The sequence below is a fragment of the Panicum virgatum genome, chromosome 9N (genome assembly GCF_016808335.1).
Source record: "Panicum virgatum strain AP13 chromosome 9N, P.virgatum_v5, whole genome shotgun sequence".
Classification (NCBI taxonomy): Eukaryota; Viridiplantae; Streptophyta; class Magnoliopsida; order Poales; family Poaceae; genus Panicum; species Panicum virgatum.
Window position 1 is genome coordinate 47,900,011 of NC_053153.1, and position 15,578 is coordinate 47,915,588.

Below are 15,578 nucleotides of genomic sequence, written 5' to 3' on the forward strand. Positions count from 1 at the left end.
AGAAAGCGATAAAAGGATATTAAATGCAAGCGCGTAGTAAAGGAGTGCGTCGGCAGAATCAGCCGATGCACTAAACGACGAAACCGGCTTTGGGCAGCCGATTTCACGTGTATTACAAGATCTACGCTGCGAATGTACAACTTAGATGATGTAAGCTAGAAACAAATTTAAACCGTCTCTTGAGATAACAAAAGTATTACTGCAAGACCTAAAGCTGATCTAGTATGTTTCTAGCAGATAGATCTGATAATGGCCAAAAAGCATAGGAAAACCTACAAATCTAGCCGATATCGATAAATTGTGAATAAATCCAGACAAGACAACAGCGATACGCCCAGAAGTCAAAGCCTAGATAAACTCGATAAATTTTGAATAGATTTGAACGAAACCACAGCGATGCACCCGGTAGCTAAAGCTCAAATATACTCGGTAAAATAAAAACTCACCAGCAAATCAAGTCGCTTGAATGTGAGGCGTCCTTGATCAACTTGAAAGAACTCATCGAAAAAGAAGAAGAAAAGGCGAAGTCACCGAAAAGTGCAAAGTAATTGTAAAGTTTGTTGTATTGGATGTGTATCAAATTTTTCCGGTTCCTTACAACTCATATTTATAGCCTAGTGCTACCGAGTCCTAGCCGATTACGGCAAACATTACTTGACTCTAAAGAAAAGACTTACTAAAGATAAACTACTTTAAATATTACAATCGAATCATCAAGATTTTTGTAGAGTCCGGATTCTCTTCTCCTTCCTTGACTTCATCGGCAACTCTCCATCGGCCGACTACCAGAACAGGTGGACCAGCATCTTCATAGCATATTCCTCTGGTTCATCGGACGGACTCCCATCGGCCGATTCCAACCCTGTACATCTTTTGGTTTCTTTCAAATCGGTCACCTTCCCTTCATAAAAATCACCTTCCTTAACACGTGTCAAAAAACGGTGTCAACAGTACTGTATTTATAGCTTTATCTTTACTGTCATATATATGTACTGCTCCTCTAAAATTGTATTTTATATTTGGTTATTTACATTTATTTTCAGAAGCTGAAAGGTTTTAGTAGGGCAAGGGTGAACTTGCCTCGTTCAAGTTTCACATATCTAGGCATTGAAGAGGGTAGACAGACTTGCCTTGTTTTGGCTTGGTCATTTGAGAGTACCGGGTTAGATCGCCATATGGTTACAATTCGAGCATTGGCTGAACTTGTTGGATCCAAGGATGTCCCAGATTACCGCATCGCTGCTGATGCTTCACGCAACTATGCGTTCAGTCTATGCCCCAATGAGGTAAAGACTGAGGAGCTTCGAGGGCGTTATGTCAAAGTTGGTGAAGAGAAGATATTCTTTGATGTTGTTTGCAATGCTGGTTATTTGTGTTTTAATGAAGATGTGAACCAGCAAGCACTAGTCAAGAAGATGAACTGAATTTCCATCTGAAAACATGAAGATCTGAAGGCCTTTAGTTATCCTTTAATTATCCTTTAGTTATCTTATGTGTATTAACGTTTGAACTGTTAAGCTACTGTCTACATTCGCAAACAACATTATCTGTAATATTTAAGTGATGGATTTGTAAGATTGTATTAATATCTGTGCTTTGTATTAAGTGTGGTTATTCTAAGTGTTTCTGCAAGCCTTTATCTAACCAGAACCACTTACTGTTTAGTGTGGTATCTGATAATTTATGTGAGGCAAAATTTCTTTGTTTCATTCATTTGATCCATTTCAAATTCGATTTGTCCTTTTTTACTCGTTTCAAAATGCTCTTATTGTAAACCAATTCGATTTGACCTTTTTTGCACGTTTTAGTGTACTCTTAGTGTATTATAGCCTAAGCCATGTAGAAGCCCAACATTTAGAAGCCTAACAGCTCCAAAGAAAATATTGCAAGTCCAACAAACATATTGAAACCCAACAGCTCCAAATAAAACCAACACAGTTCATAGAAGCCCAACATATTCTACAGCACACTTGTTAGAAGGTAACCTGGCGTGCTACAGTAACAGATGCTAGGCCTAGAAGGTTCGACCCAACAAACCGAACAGGCACTCTACAGCCCAACAAACCGAACAGACAGTCTACAGGAAAGATGGATGACTTATGTCTAATCAATATATAAATCACTTTATCCAAAAATCAGGTGACTTACGCATAAGCATAAACTCAATCACCTACCGTGGAGACAGACCCAAAAAATATATATTCAATAGACTCTCTACTAGACTCTACTTTGGGGAGACCTTCGAAATCCCTCCTACACCCTCCATTCATGGGATTCTCTAAGAAGCCCTCTATTATAAATTGGAATTGAGGATTATTACTGGAGTTGAAACAAATTTAGAATCCTTTAAAAAATAGAGGCAACCTCATTTAACATTTAGATGGTCATATTTAGAGGCTGTTGATGGAGTTGTTATAAGTTCGTTGATGGAGTTGTTATAAGTTCACTAATATATATGCAGCTGAGATTTTTTTTAACATAATTGTTCTGAGCCATACTAAATTGAAATTGGGTCATTTTTTGTTTTCAAATTTTGGAAATTAGTAAATAAAATTAAAACTTTCGAGGAACATTCCGACTGCACATGGTGATTATTCAAAAACCTAAATCAATTTGGTATGTAGTGAACTAAAGATTAATCAACATGACGGAAAATAGCTTAGTTTCGTCTTTAACACTCCCTTTTCTTCAATATTTATATTACATTTTATTTCACTTTAAAAAGTTAGTTATGTCAGACTTCTAATGACAAATGACGTTTTCTAAGTGTTTTAAGTTATTTATGAATTATTTTATTCAAATACTTACACGAAAGCACACGCACTAAAAAAAACCTTTCATGCCTGCATGTTAGTACCGATCATTATATGGTACGTAGTACTGGATCTAAATTTGAAAGCCTCCAAAGTCATTTTTTTACCGGATCATAACACCACCTGCTACTGACTTTTAGTACCTAAAATGGTGCAGCCATTTAGTATCGACCAATAACACCAACCAATACTAAGGAGTACCGGTCGACATCTTGGCCTGGTACTAAATAGGCTTCCACAGTTACTTTAAAAGAAAAACATCTCCCATCTTATCACATGTGATGCACATATGAGATGCTAAGATAGCTACGCGCAAGGCCGTAGATTGTGGATTTGAATCCTCACAACCTCGTGCATTTTTTCCCTCTAGGTGGCGCATAGTACCTCATTTTTTCTTCTCTAGATGGGGCATAGTACCGGAGAGGCGGTACCGGAAACACCCTGTACTAAATGAGGTCTCCAAACCGTTGGGAACTAGAGCCTCTTTCTCTACCAGTGACGCCACTAAAAAAAAAATTGTTAACAGAATTAAGAGTTAAAAAGTAAACAATCTGGTAGTTGAGGGTTGAAAACTAGACTCAGCCATAATTCAGAATTATCAAATAGACCTTTTTCCAAACCAAATTAAAGCTAATCACTGAACAAAGTAATGGGCGAACTCCATATACGAATGTTGCACCTACTCCGCACTTCGGATTAGAAGTACATAGCTTATAGGACCACAAAACCCTAGCACAGCTTCGCCAAGTCCATACATAAACTTGACTGCAGGGTGTTTTTAAGTTTAAACCTTCCATTCCATTCCAGGAACACTGAAGTTCTTTAAGGCATGAAGGCTATTTATTTATAAATAACTTAAGATTAAAAAACAAATAACAACTGCATATTTACATTCTATGATTGGCTGTGCACAAATTAAGCAAGTTGCAAACCCTACACCAACATATTTCATCTACAAGTACACATGTACATCTCGATTCCACTTCGATTATTTGTCTTACATTTCATCACACCTTGATTCGTCCTGGCAGTGAAAATCTGATTGCAATCTCATAGATCCAATGGAGGTGTGTCCTGGTACATTGCCATAAAGCCATAAATCTCTTCACGAGTCATATCCAAGAGAAATTTGATTAATGCAAACACTAGATCAAGTTAAAAAGCAAAACAAGACAACCACAACTTACTAGGAGTATGAACTATACTTTTTAGGCATAGATCAACATTTCTTATAAAGATCTTTGTTTCGTAAAAGGTTTCAAGCAAGTTCAATTCATCAACCATATACTACAGTGGCTTCATCTTAAATGAATGACACGATGAAGCAGAGGAGCAACATAATTTTGAGAGGATTCCAGGCTGTGGGAAAAAACTCACCTTGTGCAAAAGGTCATGGGCAATGTAGTCCCAAGGAAGAGACACAGACATCAAGCAGCACTTCAAAGGCACTAGCTCATCATCCATTTGTTTGTTAGCAGATGCAGACTCATAAGCATGCTTTGCTAGCTTTGATGCAGCAGAAGCTGCCCTGTGAACAAGGACCCGAAAGCTATCTCCTGGATCTTTCCTTGACTTCCCGCGGCTCTGATCTAATAACAGTAAGCACTTCCAAATGAGAATGTGTGGCAGGTTGAAAAGCTGCATTACAAGCACTTCAAAGCTACAACTTTGCATGTGGTTTTTGGTGAGCCAAGGTGCCAGATGTTAACAGATTAGTAGGTCACTAGCAATCTGTTCTTTTTCATGTTGAATAATTCGTCATCATTCTAAAATGGAAACCATTAATGTGATTTGTAATTTAGTGTGATTCCACACTGTCAATAGATATCATTTGCAGAAGCAACACTTGCAACAGTAGTTTACATGTCCAGAAGCACATCACAGCACTCAATGCACCCTTTCTTATAACAACTCTAATAAACTTTTTTAAGGCATGTGCAATGGACAGAAAGGAAGAAGTATTCTGATGCTAAAGATAACAGACCTGCAATACCAGAAACAGCTACTTCCACTTCTCCACGCCCTTCTGGGCCCCTCATATAAAGTCTGTCAAGTTTAGTGTGGTCATGCCCAAGTGAGAGGAAGCTCCCAAATTTTGATCTGCCAGCTATAGAAAAAGATAAACATACACATGAGAATATGTGATGTTAATACTCCTGCAACAGAATATTACATTTACACTACAGTTTCAACAACTCAATACCTAACTTTAGTTGAGCAAAGAGTTCCACCAGTATAAAATAGCTCAACATAGAAAGTGGGTACTAGGTACATGGGAACTCAAGTACTAATTATCACCATGGGTTAAACAATGTCCTATAAACAAAGTACATAGATGAAACTCTCACCATCATAAGCCTCACGGACGTTTTGGTAGCTCACATAACCTGAGAAGAGAGTTCTCTGCGATATCAATCAAAGATCTTGGTGAATTCAAGTGTACAAATGGACAGTGCCCGGGGCAGTAAAAAACAGGACCATTTACTTTATTATTTGGTATGAGTCTTGGAAGGTATGTATATTTCATAAGAGCTCATAAATTTTCTTCTGTAAATTCAGTAAAGGCAATCACAGATAGCTTCAGTGTGAATTATGCTATTAGATGAAAATTAAATGAGCTAATCCTTTTATTGAGAAACATCGTCATAGTTCTGAATTACAAGAGAGGGAACCTTTGGTGGTTTTTCTTGGGCACTCCCACAGCTCAGTCCAGGCTGTACATTTGAACCAGGATTCTTGGACTCAGTTTCTTCGGGAAATGCTGCCCCATCATGTGCATTAAGAATCACACAATAGCAGTGTTCAGGATCTGATAAAACCTGCTCAAATGACTCAATAGGGTCAATTTCAGAAACTAGAGAAATCATGTAACATCAGAGAATAAGCATTAACAACATCAATGATATTACCAGGCCACTATGTTGTATAACTACAACTTTGATATTATTACACAGAACCTTACCACTGCATCAAAAGTATCATCGAAGTCATCCACCGAAAAATAAATGTTGGGATATGCAGGTACTGTTTCTACAGCCTGTCAACAGATGCATGGGCTTTTAATAGGACTTAGATGACTGCCACTTTCAAAATATGCTGCACAATAGAACCCTACCTTCCTTCGGTCAAGATGAAAATTTACACGGCTAGGGGACGCGTATACAGTTTTTGTAACCTGTTTCCATAAAGAGAATGACATTGCAACAAGGTTAGTTAATACAAACATAAATGCCTCTGAAGTCTGAACACCTCTAATGCAACTTCTACTTGTTTGTCCTACAAGTGGGTGCCTTCCCTATATGTTTCTTTTGATTCTTTTCTTTCATACAGAAAATGAAGGTAAGACTCAGTCAGGGCAATAAAGAAAAGGAGAGGGTCATGGAATTAGGATAGGAGAGAGCCTTCTGCAACGAGCATCTATTATAAAGCTTGCTATCATACAGGAGCAGTTTCATGTACACAAATTAGGCTTTCTCTCAATTCTATGTACGTAGGATTAAAGATTGATATTCAAATTAACTGGTATGTCTAGTTCCCATATACTATAACTTGAAAAAGTAAATAATACTATTTGCAGGCATCTCTTAAACAATCAAATTCAGTATCCTTCAAACAAAGCACAAGAAAACAATATAAATATGTGCTCCTTCAGAAAAGAATCAGAGATGACAAAATGGAAATGCTTAATTGTACTGTACCTTATAAACTGGAGACAACTGTTTGCTTTTCGCTGCGCGGTTGCGAAGATCTCCAATGCTGTGGAAGTAGCCCGTAAAAACCACCATACGAACTAGTAACTATCCATAAACATTAACTAAGGAATAAAAGATCTCAAAACTGATTCTCATTTTTCTATGTGTCTATAACAATGAATGCAACAGGAATCTAGGAACTGCAATTTCCTTTAACATGTCAGACAACCTCATGAAAAGGAAAGATAATTTCAATGGTTCTAGATGTTCAGCAAGAAGATAATCTCAATCGCTCTTGTTGTTCAGTAAGTTAGTAATTAATGCTAGGCCCAATCCTTAACCTGTTGCCTGGAATAGAGGAAAGCGTTTTACCCTAACCTACACGTGACACAAGAATCATAATGTGCAACTGTTCAACATTTCAGAAAAAGATGAGAAATTAAGACACAAGAGGCTGGACAGCTGTATGCAGTTGGTATATCAGAGAACTGCCACATTACAATTCAAGTAAGAGAGAATATATTTTATTGAATAATTATGAAACAGTCGTTACTGCACAACATTTGATGCAATCATTTAGAAATAACTACTAAGCATGCTTTTGCATAACTGCTGCAGAAACATACCAAAATATTGCAACAGTAACAGTGTATGATGTGTGAGCAATTAAATTCAAATAGAAGGAACGTTCCCAGTCAACCTCCGCGGTATTAGAATTGATGACCTTTTCAAGCTGTTTCACACAAAACAGATGAAGTTAATTAGCCCAGCAACTCAAAACAAAGTAACCACAGAAACTCAAAGAATGTAATGTACCAGAGATTTTGATTTAACACATAACAATATATTTAAAGAAATGCAAATATCAGGCATGATGTCAAGGGCCCCGGCATCTAGGGTAGCAGGGCCGTGGGTTGGAGTCATTAGGGGCACCGGGAGTTTGCCCTGGCCGCCCAATGTTGAAGGAGGTGAGATTGAGAGGAAGAGGGGGATTAGGGGATTGATCATTCTTGCTTAACCCTTAAGGTTCCGAGTACAATGGTTTACAAAGGCACTTAGCCTCCTAAATACATGGAAATAAAACAACCAAATCTTTCCTTCCTAAACCTCTAGCCACTCGATGGCATGATCCTGGCGGCGTCGCGCGTGCATGTGCGGCGCTGGTACTGCTGCCCCCACATGACACATGATGGCTATCTCACAAGCACAAAAAATACAATACTGCATCTCCATATGCTGGATGTATATGCATGTAAGTTGGATAAAAGTTACTCAGGTAAGACTCCTCAGCAAGTTAAGAAAACATCTAAAAAGGACACTAAAGCCATAATCCACTTTAAAATTTAAATGAAAATTATTAATTTGAATGAATAATTGCAAAAATTTATTCTTTGAGCACATGCTATTGTGTCAGTGAAAAGAAAAACACCGTGTTTCCCAAGTAAATTTAAAACCCAACAAAGATGAAGGGTGCATACAAAAACTTTCAGTCAAGGAAAAAACATTCAGAGGAAAACTGATTTATCGGCCTTCCTGTTAAGTAGGAATAAATATATCTTGGGAAACCTTCATGAAGGATGAAAGAAAATATATGTTCCATACTTGATAGTGTAGATTGGTTTAGTCACAGATTTCCATAATATTCAATGAGTGAACTCAACTACGCGTGCCACTAAGAAAGGACAACAAAGAGCAATAAACATGAAAAATTTATTAAAGCTACAGCACCAGAGTCATAAGCATCAAGCATCAGCTGATCTGCAGTAAAGTAAACCAGGTGTTTCTTGGTTTACCGTGGGAGCCCATCTCCGTACAAAAAAGGGAGGCGGATCTTCCATGTTATCATTGAACCCATAACCATGCAACTTCTGCATCAACACCCAGTAATATCAATATAGTGTATTTTCATGGGACTGCGACCTACTAGGCAAGAATGAGGACTAAATCAGTAGGAACAATAATGAGTACCATATTATTAACAAAGAATACGAGGTCGTCTTCTTCACTCCTCTTTGATTTCCCACCACGCACAAAGAAAAGATCAAGCATTTCATGCCAGAATTTATCATCCATTCCCACATCTGATGCATCATCCTCGGCATCAACAATTGTCCACCCAATCAAATGTGAGTGTTTCTTCACCATGCTCAACAACTCGGTCCTGAAAACATATAGCATGCAGACAAGAGAAGATTAAGCAGCAGACAAAGCTTGTCAAAGGAGTATCTGTGGCAGCAAAACATGTCTCTTTTGATGAAAAATCTATAAACAGATCATGGACCCGATCAATCACTCATTAACATAGATGACTTTAAGTCTGTAGATTAACTTGTGTAAATATAACAACAAAGGCGCAAAGCACCAGGGCCACATAAATGATTTTGACTTCCATCATCTTATAGTCGAATAGGTTTAGTAATGACAAACATCAGTGCCAGAATTGTGAATATCATGCACCAACCCACTGTAGTGTGTTGTCAATTAGAAGATCTTTCTGTTTTTGTCTAACAGAGGCATGGTCAATTAGAAGATAACTGGTTGAAACAGCAATAGGAACTGAAGTCAACCACCATAGGCGTGAAAATCACAAGCTTAATTTTCAAGTTTGCTCAGTTTGAGACCATTGGATTTCATGGAACGCTTGCCCCTGGTTAGCCCTCGGAACTAGATTAGATACCACAAGTTCGCACGAGGAAGGAACGATTTTGATTGTAGGCTAAAAATAACCCATCTCCACGGCCACAGGGCAATGCTTCACAGGTTAAATTTGGTTTCCCGTCTCTCGCTGCTTCTCTCTCTTCCCCTGGCCGTCGCGCGGAGTGCCCATCCCCGCTCCCATCCAGATTGTTGAGGGAAAGCGGTAGGAAGACAAAGAGGGAGGAAGCACATCGCGCCACATACCTAGAGGGGGATGATGACGCATCCATGGCGCCGCCGAATCTGTGGACAGCGATCTCTCCGGACGGGGAGGGGGAGGGGGGCGGAGGAGAAGGCGGCGCCGCCATGGCGATGGGATTGGGGGATCCGGCCGGTTCCAAGGGAGGGAGAGGCCACGCGCGTCGGAACTCGGAAGCAAAGCAGAAGCCCGCACCGCACGCCTCCTCCGCTGTCCTGCACAGCGCAGCATGGCGCGGCACACGTGGCTTGTAACAAGGCTCTGATGATGGGCCAGAAGAAAACGAATAATAAGATCGTGTTCTCCGTGCGTTCCCTACTGGGCCGATAGTAGGCTGTTCTTTGACTAGGCTATCAATTCCGGCCCAGGCTGGTTCAGTATCTTGCATGCAAACCTAGACCTGTCAGTGGTCTAGGCATGTCATCTCGCTTGTGCTACAAATCTAGACCTGCTTGGAACAGGGGATGGCAAAACAGAGTACAAGGAAAAAAATACACGAACAATAGTAATGAAAAATTTGAGATGTTTGGATCGCGAGAAATAAATTGTGTCATCACATGTCTTATAAACAAGTCACCTTTATTTTTGGAGCAAAATTTGTTTTTCAATCTATGTGGTCACTTTCATGCAAAACTCCCATCTTAAATTAATAATCTATATATCCTATATAGATGGAACCCACTAAACATCATTAACTCTGATTTTGCTGCAACCACATGAAGCCACATCATCACTTAAATCTAAACCGTTAGATTTCTCAAACCGCATTTCATCCATATTGTTTTAACCATCCGATTGTTTTCTCAGCCCCTTTCTTTACTCAGCACCTTTGGTAGATTAAGAGCCTTCCCTCTTCTTTACTCGGCACCTTGGCAGATCAAGAGACCACCATAGCTAATGGCACTAATGGCATTAGTACTCCATCAATCATCCATGTTCCCACTCCTTCGTGCCTTGACATGCTCCTATCTACCAACAATTAAAGGGGAACAAAATGCTCTCCTTCCCACTCACGTCATTTGCCCCTTGGGCGTGCCTTCCATGGACAACGAATCAAATAGTCAGCCACCACATCTCTCCAACTTCTCATCCATTCCAATTTTCAGTAAAGCCATAGGTTGCAGCTACTAAGAATCATAGTAGTATATAAATACCGATGTGTTTCTATATTCTCCTAGCACATGCGTCTAAGATCAACCTCTGGACCCTTTCATCACTCCCCAGTTCTCCAATGGCCTTGATGATGGGATTCATGTATGCTCGCTTGGTCGATTCAGCAGGCGTGCGGGAGCAACAAGTTTCCTGCTATGGCCACATCACAACATACTCGATCTACCGCATTGATATTGTTCCTTATATACCCAGGTTATCCATCTAAATATTCCAACGACAATGTAGTTCTTCATCTATTCTTATTGTAATTTTGGTAGGGAAATTTTTTTAATCATCTGATGACCCTCCTTATGTTGATGCAGCTAGATAAAAAAAACCATTGTTTGTCTAAAATTCTTATTTTCTAAATTGGCAAGTTGTATCTCTAGAGCACGAGAACCAGCTCTCTTTTTCAGAAGGTAACATTACACAAAGTTAGGAATTTCATATGCTAGCATTTAATTGACCTTTTACTTATTTTTTTCTTTACATCCAGTGTCTAATTTATTAGCATGCTTCTCTGAAGTGACCAACTTTAAGATTTCACCTGAGTTCCAATTATTTTGTCACTGATTTTCTTTCTATGTTCAACATAGTACTAAAGAGATCCATCTTTCACTTCTTGACATGTATGCATGACCCTCTTTATATCTGTATACTCACTCAACAATTGTTCCAGCATTTTTTGTTATGATCCAAATATTCCCGCAGCAACGCGCGGGGAATTCATCTAGTTTAATATACATAGCATGTACTTCCTCCGTCTCTAAATAACTGTCGCTTTCGCTTCCCGAGAAATAACTTTGATTAATTTTATATAAAAATATATTAATATTTATGATATATAATTAATATCATTAGATAGATTTTTTAATCTAGTTTTTTAACAAATTTATTTGGAGATACAAATATTGCATGTTTTTTCTACAAATCGAGTTAAACTTGCGGTACGCACACCGACGGCGACACTTAAAAAAGGACAGAGGGAGTAGAGCCGAAACTGCCCAATACTACAAGTCACGTGCGCTACTGTGAGATGAAGAGTTGTAGAGCCGCGCGACAACTCTAGCAGGTGGGCCCGAGCTCCTGTTCTTCTTCTACCTCGAGCAGCGACGGCCTGAGTTTCGGGCTTTCGATGGCCGGTGGCCTTAGAAAAGAGGGCAGGGGGCGCTAGCAGTAGGGTCGACCGGCGGCCGGAGTCCCCGGCCACCGCCGGTCAGCTAGACAATCAGTGGACCAGGACTAGGATGGGGCACAGTAGCTCAATGGCGGTAGCGGCATTGCCCCCTGCTTTGTCCACGCGTTGCTCCACTGCAAGTCGATAACTGTATTTGTTCGGCTGATATCCACGAGCAGAAATCCACTAGAGTGAACTTATCTAGCCTCCGCTTGGTTTGGCTCCACATTCCGCCACTAAGGCAATACCGTGTTCTGCTAGAGACTAGATTCGCATCAACGTCTCCGCTCGCCCCCCGCGGCGCCCCCCCGCTCGGGCGACTCGGGCGGCGCCCCCAAACCCTCACCGCCGCCACCCCAATCCCCTGCCTCTCCTCCTCGCCATCACCGGAGGGAGCTGCCGGAAGTCCGCACAGCTCCCTGGGAGGGCGGCGGCGGGGTCTCTCCATGCCCCGCACGCGTGGTCCGGCGGGGGACCATGCCCGGTGGTGGCGGCGCCCTGGGGTCGCCGCCACCTGCATCCCCGCGTTGTGGCGGCCTCTTGGCGGCGGTGCCTGGCGTGCGAGGACGGTGTGGATGGCGCGCAAGGCGAGTAGAGGTCCTGCGCGGCGAGGGGATCTGCGAAGAAGGAGGGTGCCGGCCCGGGTGGCGGCCGGTGGCCGCAGGGCGCTAGATCCGGCACGCACCAGCCGGATCTGGCTGTCTGCGGCTTGGGCGCGCGGGGCGGGCGCCGTTGGCGCGGGTTCGGTGCGGAGGAGGAGGCGCAGGCTCAGTGGTGGCCGTGCGCGGGCGTCGAGGAGGCGTGGGGCTGCGCGCGGGAGAAGCTGCGGTGCTCGGGGCCGGCCGTGACCGGTTTCGGCCCTCCGGCGGCCGGATTCGTGTGGTTGCGGCCTTGGCAACGGAGTTGCGCGTGGGGGAGGTGCGGCTGTTTGGAGGCTGTGCGCTGGTCACAGCTCGAGGTGGCACCACAGCGGCGCTGCACTCGGGGAGCTTCCAGGGCTGCGGATTTGTAATGCTAGGCTGAGTGCGTGCAGTGGATGGGATTCTCCGGGCGTAAGCCTTGTCGGCATTCCTGCCGGCGGTGATGGCGACGGCGTCCAAGGGCGTCGTTCTCCCCGTTGGAGGCGTCATCTTGGAGCCCATCCTAATGTGCGGGTTCTCTGGGTGAAAACCCTGTCCGCCTTGGACGAGCAACGGCGGCGCCTTAGGCGTCGCCACCTCCTTGGAGGCGTCGTTTGTTGAGACCCAACTCAGCCTGTAGCATTGCCGGTGCCGTCGTTGTTTATGGATGGCTTCTGCCGGTGGCGCGGCATGGCGGTCGGTGCAGGAGTGTGGCGCGATGGGGGATGCTGAGCCCTCGTGGCGGCGGCCAATAGTATGCCGGCTGCCAGGGGTCTTCGCATGGATGTTGGTTTTGGCTGCTTGCAGCGGATCGCGGCGGCTGGCATTGCATGGCAATTGTCAGTACGGCGCGGGACTGCGTCAGAGGACGGCGCTTGCAGCAACGACACCAAGGGAAGACTAGGTTTGCAGCGGACTGCGGCAGGTTGCTCAGCCTCGCTCGGCGGCTCCGGTGCGGTACATCGTCGGAAAGACGGCGCAGACGACAACTTGGCTTGCTGGCATGATGGCGGAGGCTGTGTGTGCTGGTGGGGGCAATGAGATGCTATCGTCTGGCGGGTGAGGATCATCTGCTTCTAATGGGAGGCTTGGAAACGGGGCAACACTACTCCTCATCTTGACAGCGACTTAGTATACGGATCTGCGACTAGGAGTGCTGAGGCGGGCGTGGCAAGGCCCCCGCGTGAGGCGAGGCGACGAGTGAGGTGGAGTCTAACGGCGGATGCGGCGAGGCCCCCGCGTATTGTGTTTCGCGGTGGCGACTGCGAGGCAGCCTGTGTGGTCCGGATCTGGTGGTTTCACCCTGTCGGATGGTGTGTGGTGTTGCAGCGGCACTACAGCGGTGGGTCCCGCATGGCGGTGGCCTCTTCGGTGCGGTGCGGTCTGTTTCTCTCGTTTTTCTTTCAGCGCGGGGGCCATACCCGACGGCGGCTACTTGAGGTGAAGAAGGTTTGTTAGCCGCGGCGGCTAGACTTTGGTCTGCCTCCGTTGCCCAGTGGAGTGGTCTCGTCCGTGTCGATGTCCCAATCCGACCGTGCAGTGTTGTCTAGTGGAGACAAGTTGTGTGCCTTGCGTCGACGTCCCAATCCGACCAGTCTAAGTTGTTTGACTGGAGTTGTGTTCGGCGCGTGTTGATGTCCCAATCCAACCCGTCAGTGTTGTTGTTGTGCTTTTTTTCTTTTTCCTGGTTATGACCTCCCAGTGTTATATCTTTGTATTTTTCTGCTATATTAATAGAAACGCACTCGTCGAGTGTTGTTTGTTCAAAAAAAAAATTCGCATCAACGTTATGTTCTACCACGTTGATCATGGGAGGTGTTCCTCTTCTCTTCCTTCTCTCTCCTATTTAGAAATGCTTCGAGCAAACCCTTGTTGTCCGGCTATATTCTCTACAACCGGCAGCTAAAATCGGGCGTGGTTAGCTATCACTTCTGGTGATGGTTGGGTAAACCATCACCTGAAGCAGCGGTATTTTAGACCCCAATTAGCCCCATTTAAAAAGAAAAAGTTCTGGATATGGAAAGAGAACTGGGATGTATCACCCACATGCATATAATTTTGAACAAGTTATAAGTATTAAACCGAGCATCCAAACCAAATTTGGATGGCACCTTTATCTTTCTTATGACATGGTCAAAAACAAGACCACACTTGCCTATGTTTGCATGATATTTTTTAAAAATATTTTCTTTTACACTAAATAATTAATTTCAGATCATAGGAACAAATAATTTAACAAGTTGAAAAAATAATTATTTTGACGAACAAAATATTAAAAATAACAAATAAATAATATTGTACAATAAATAAAATATTAAACATCGCGAACAAAAGGGTCAACATCACGAAAAAAATTTAATTTACAAAGCGAACAAGTGGGTTAACGCCACGGAACACTTGATTGTATATGAGCTTTAGAATGAAAAAGAGGAAAAGAGAAAAATAAATAAACAATAAATGCAAAGTTGTACAAGGAAAAAGAAATGGAAAACTAAATTAGAAGAAAAATAGAATTGGAGAAATAAATGCAAAGAAGAAGGGAAAAATGCTATATGCTTTCTTGGAGTCTCGAAAAGAAAAAAAAAGAAAAATCACTTGGAGTCGCGCGTGCAATACATAGCCTTCCGCGCTAAAATCGGCTTCCTCCACCCCTCAATAGTATCCTTTCACTAGTGGCAGAATTAGTATCCTTTCACTAGTGGCAGAATTGTCCAAAACGAAAGCTGTAGGAATGAGTATAGCTGTGGTAAAGGCGAGGAGCCACCATTTTTTCTTCTGCAAGCTGAAGCCATGAAGCTGTGGTAAAGGCGAGGAGCCACCATTTTTTCTTCTGTAAGCTCAAGCCATGAAGCGGAGGAGACAGCAAAATTCCCCTGAAATCCTTTGATCCAAATGGGCCTTATGTTCTGTTGCTTGAAGAGAATGCAGAAGTGGATCAGTCCAGTCGATTTTACTTGCAATAGTGTTATGGGTAGGAAAAATCTATTCCACAACCTATCGCGCTAGTTCTAAGCGTGCGACTCACACAGTCCGCTGCAGCCTAGGAGGAAGAGGTGGGTTGCGTGGCACGCGTACTTTTCTTTAGTTTTCTTATAAAGAATATAATTATTTATTATTTTTTTAGATTAAGAAAAAAATACCGACCTTTAACATTTATATGTGAATGTCTACAGCCAAACTACAAGAGCTCTTAGGCTCTAAACCCCAAAATGGGGATTAAAATGAACA

General features: G+C 42.7%; 1 protein-coding gene across 2 annotated transcripts; it reads right to left on the reverse strand.

Moving 5' to 3' along the window:
• Nucleotides 1-3,565: 3,565 nt before the first annotated feature.
• On the reverse strand, nucleotides 3,566-9,634 carry LOC120690508 (uncharacterized protein KIAA0930 homolog). 2 transcript variants are annotated; one of them, XM_039973182.1, is made up of 12 exons: nucleotides 9,407-9,634; nucleotides 8,474-8,666; nucleotides 8,299-8,373; nucleotides 7,132-7,238; nucleotides 6,512-6,569; nucleotides 5,929-5,988; nucleotides 5,776-5,850; nucleotides 5,486-5,632; nucleotides 5,162-5,216; nucleotides 4,798-4,920; nucleotides 4,191-4,402; nucleotides 3,566-3,916 (listed from the first exon to the last, which is right to left on the reverse strand). In XM_039973182.1, the coding sequence occupies exons 1-12, from the start codon at nucleotides 9,508-9,510 to the stop codon at nucleotides 3,821-3,823; spliced, it is 1,305 nt and encodes a 434-aa protein (XP_039829116.1). In that variant the 5' UTR covers nucleotides 9,511-9,634; the 3' UTR covers nucleotides 3,566-3,820. The 2 variants fall into 2 exon arrangements, with proteins under 2 accessions (XP_039829116.1, XP_039829117.1); XM_039973183.1 differs by having other exon boundaries at nucleotides 3,566-3,887; nucleotides 9,407-9,631.
• Between the last annotated feature and the right edge of the window lie 5,944 nt (nucleotides 9,635-15,578).

Bases quoted from the DNA above. Each gene is read 5' to 3' on its own strand.
- LOC120690508 (XM_039973182.1), bottom strand. From the start codon at position 9,510: ATGGCGGCGCCGCCTTCTCCTCCGCCCCCCTCCCCCTCCCCGTCCGGA. The intron at 5,989-6,511 runs GTACAGTACAAT...TTATGGAAACAG, and splicing joins AGTTGTCTCCAGTTTATAAG to GTTACAAAAACTGTATACGC. The intron at 5,217-5,485 runs GTTCCCTCTCTT...TTGATATCGCAG, and splicing joins CCCAAGAAAAACCACCAAAG to AGAACTCTCTTCTCAGGTTA.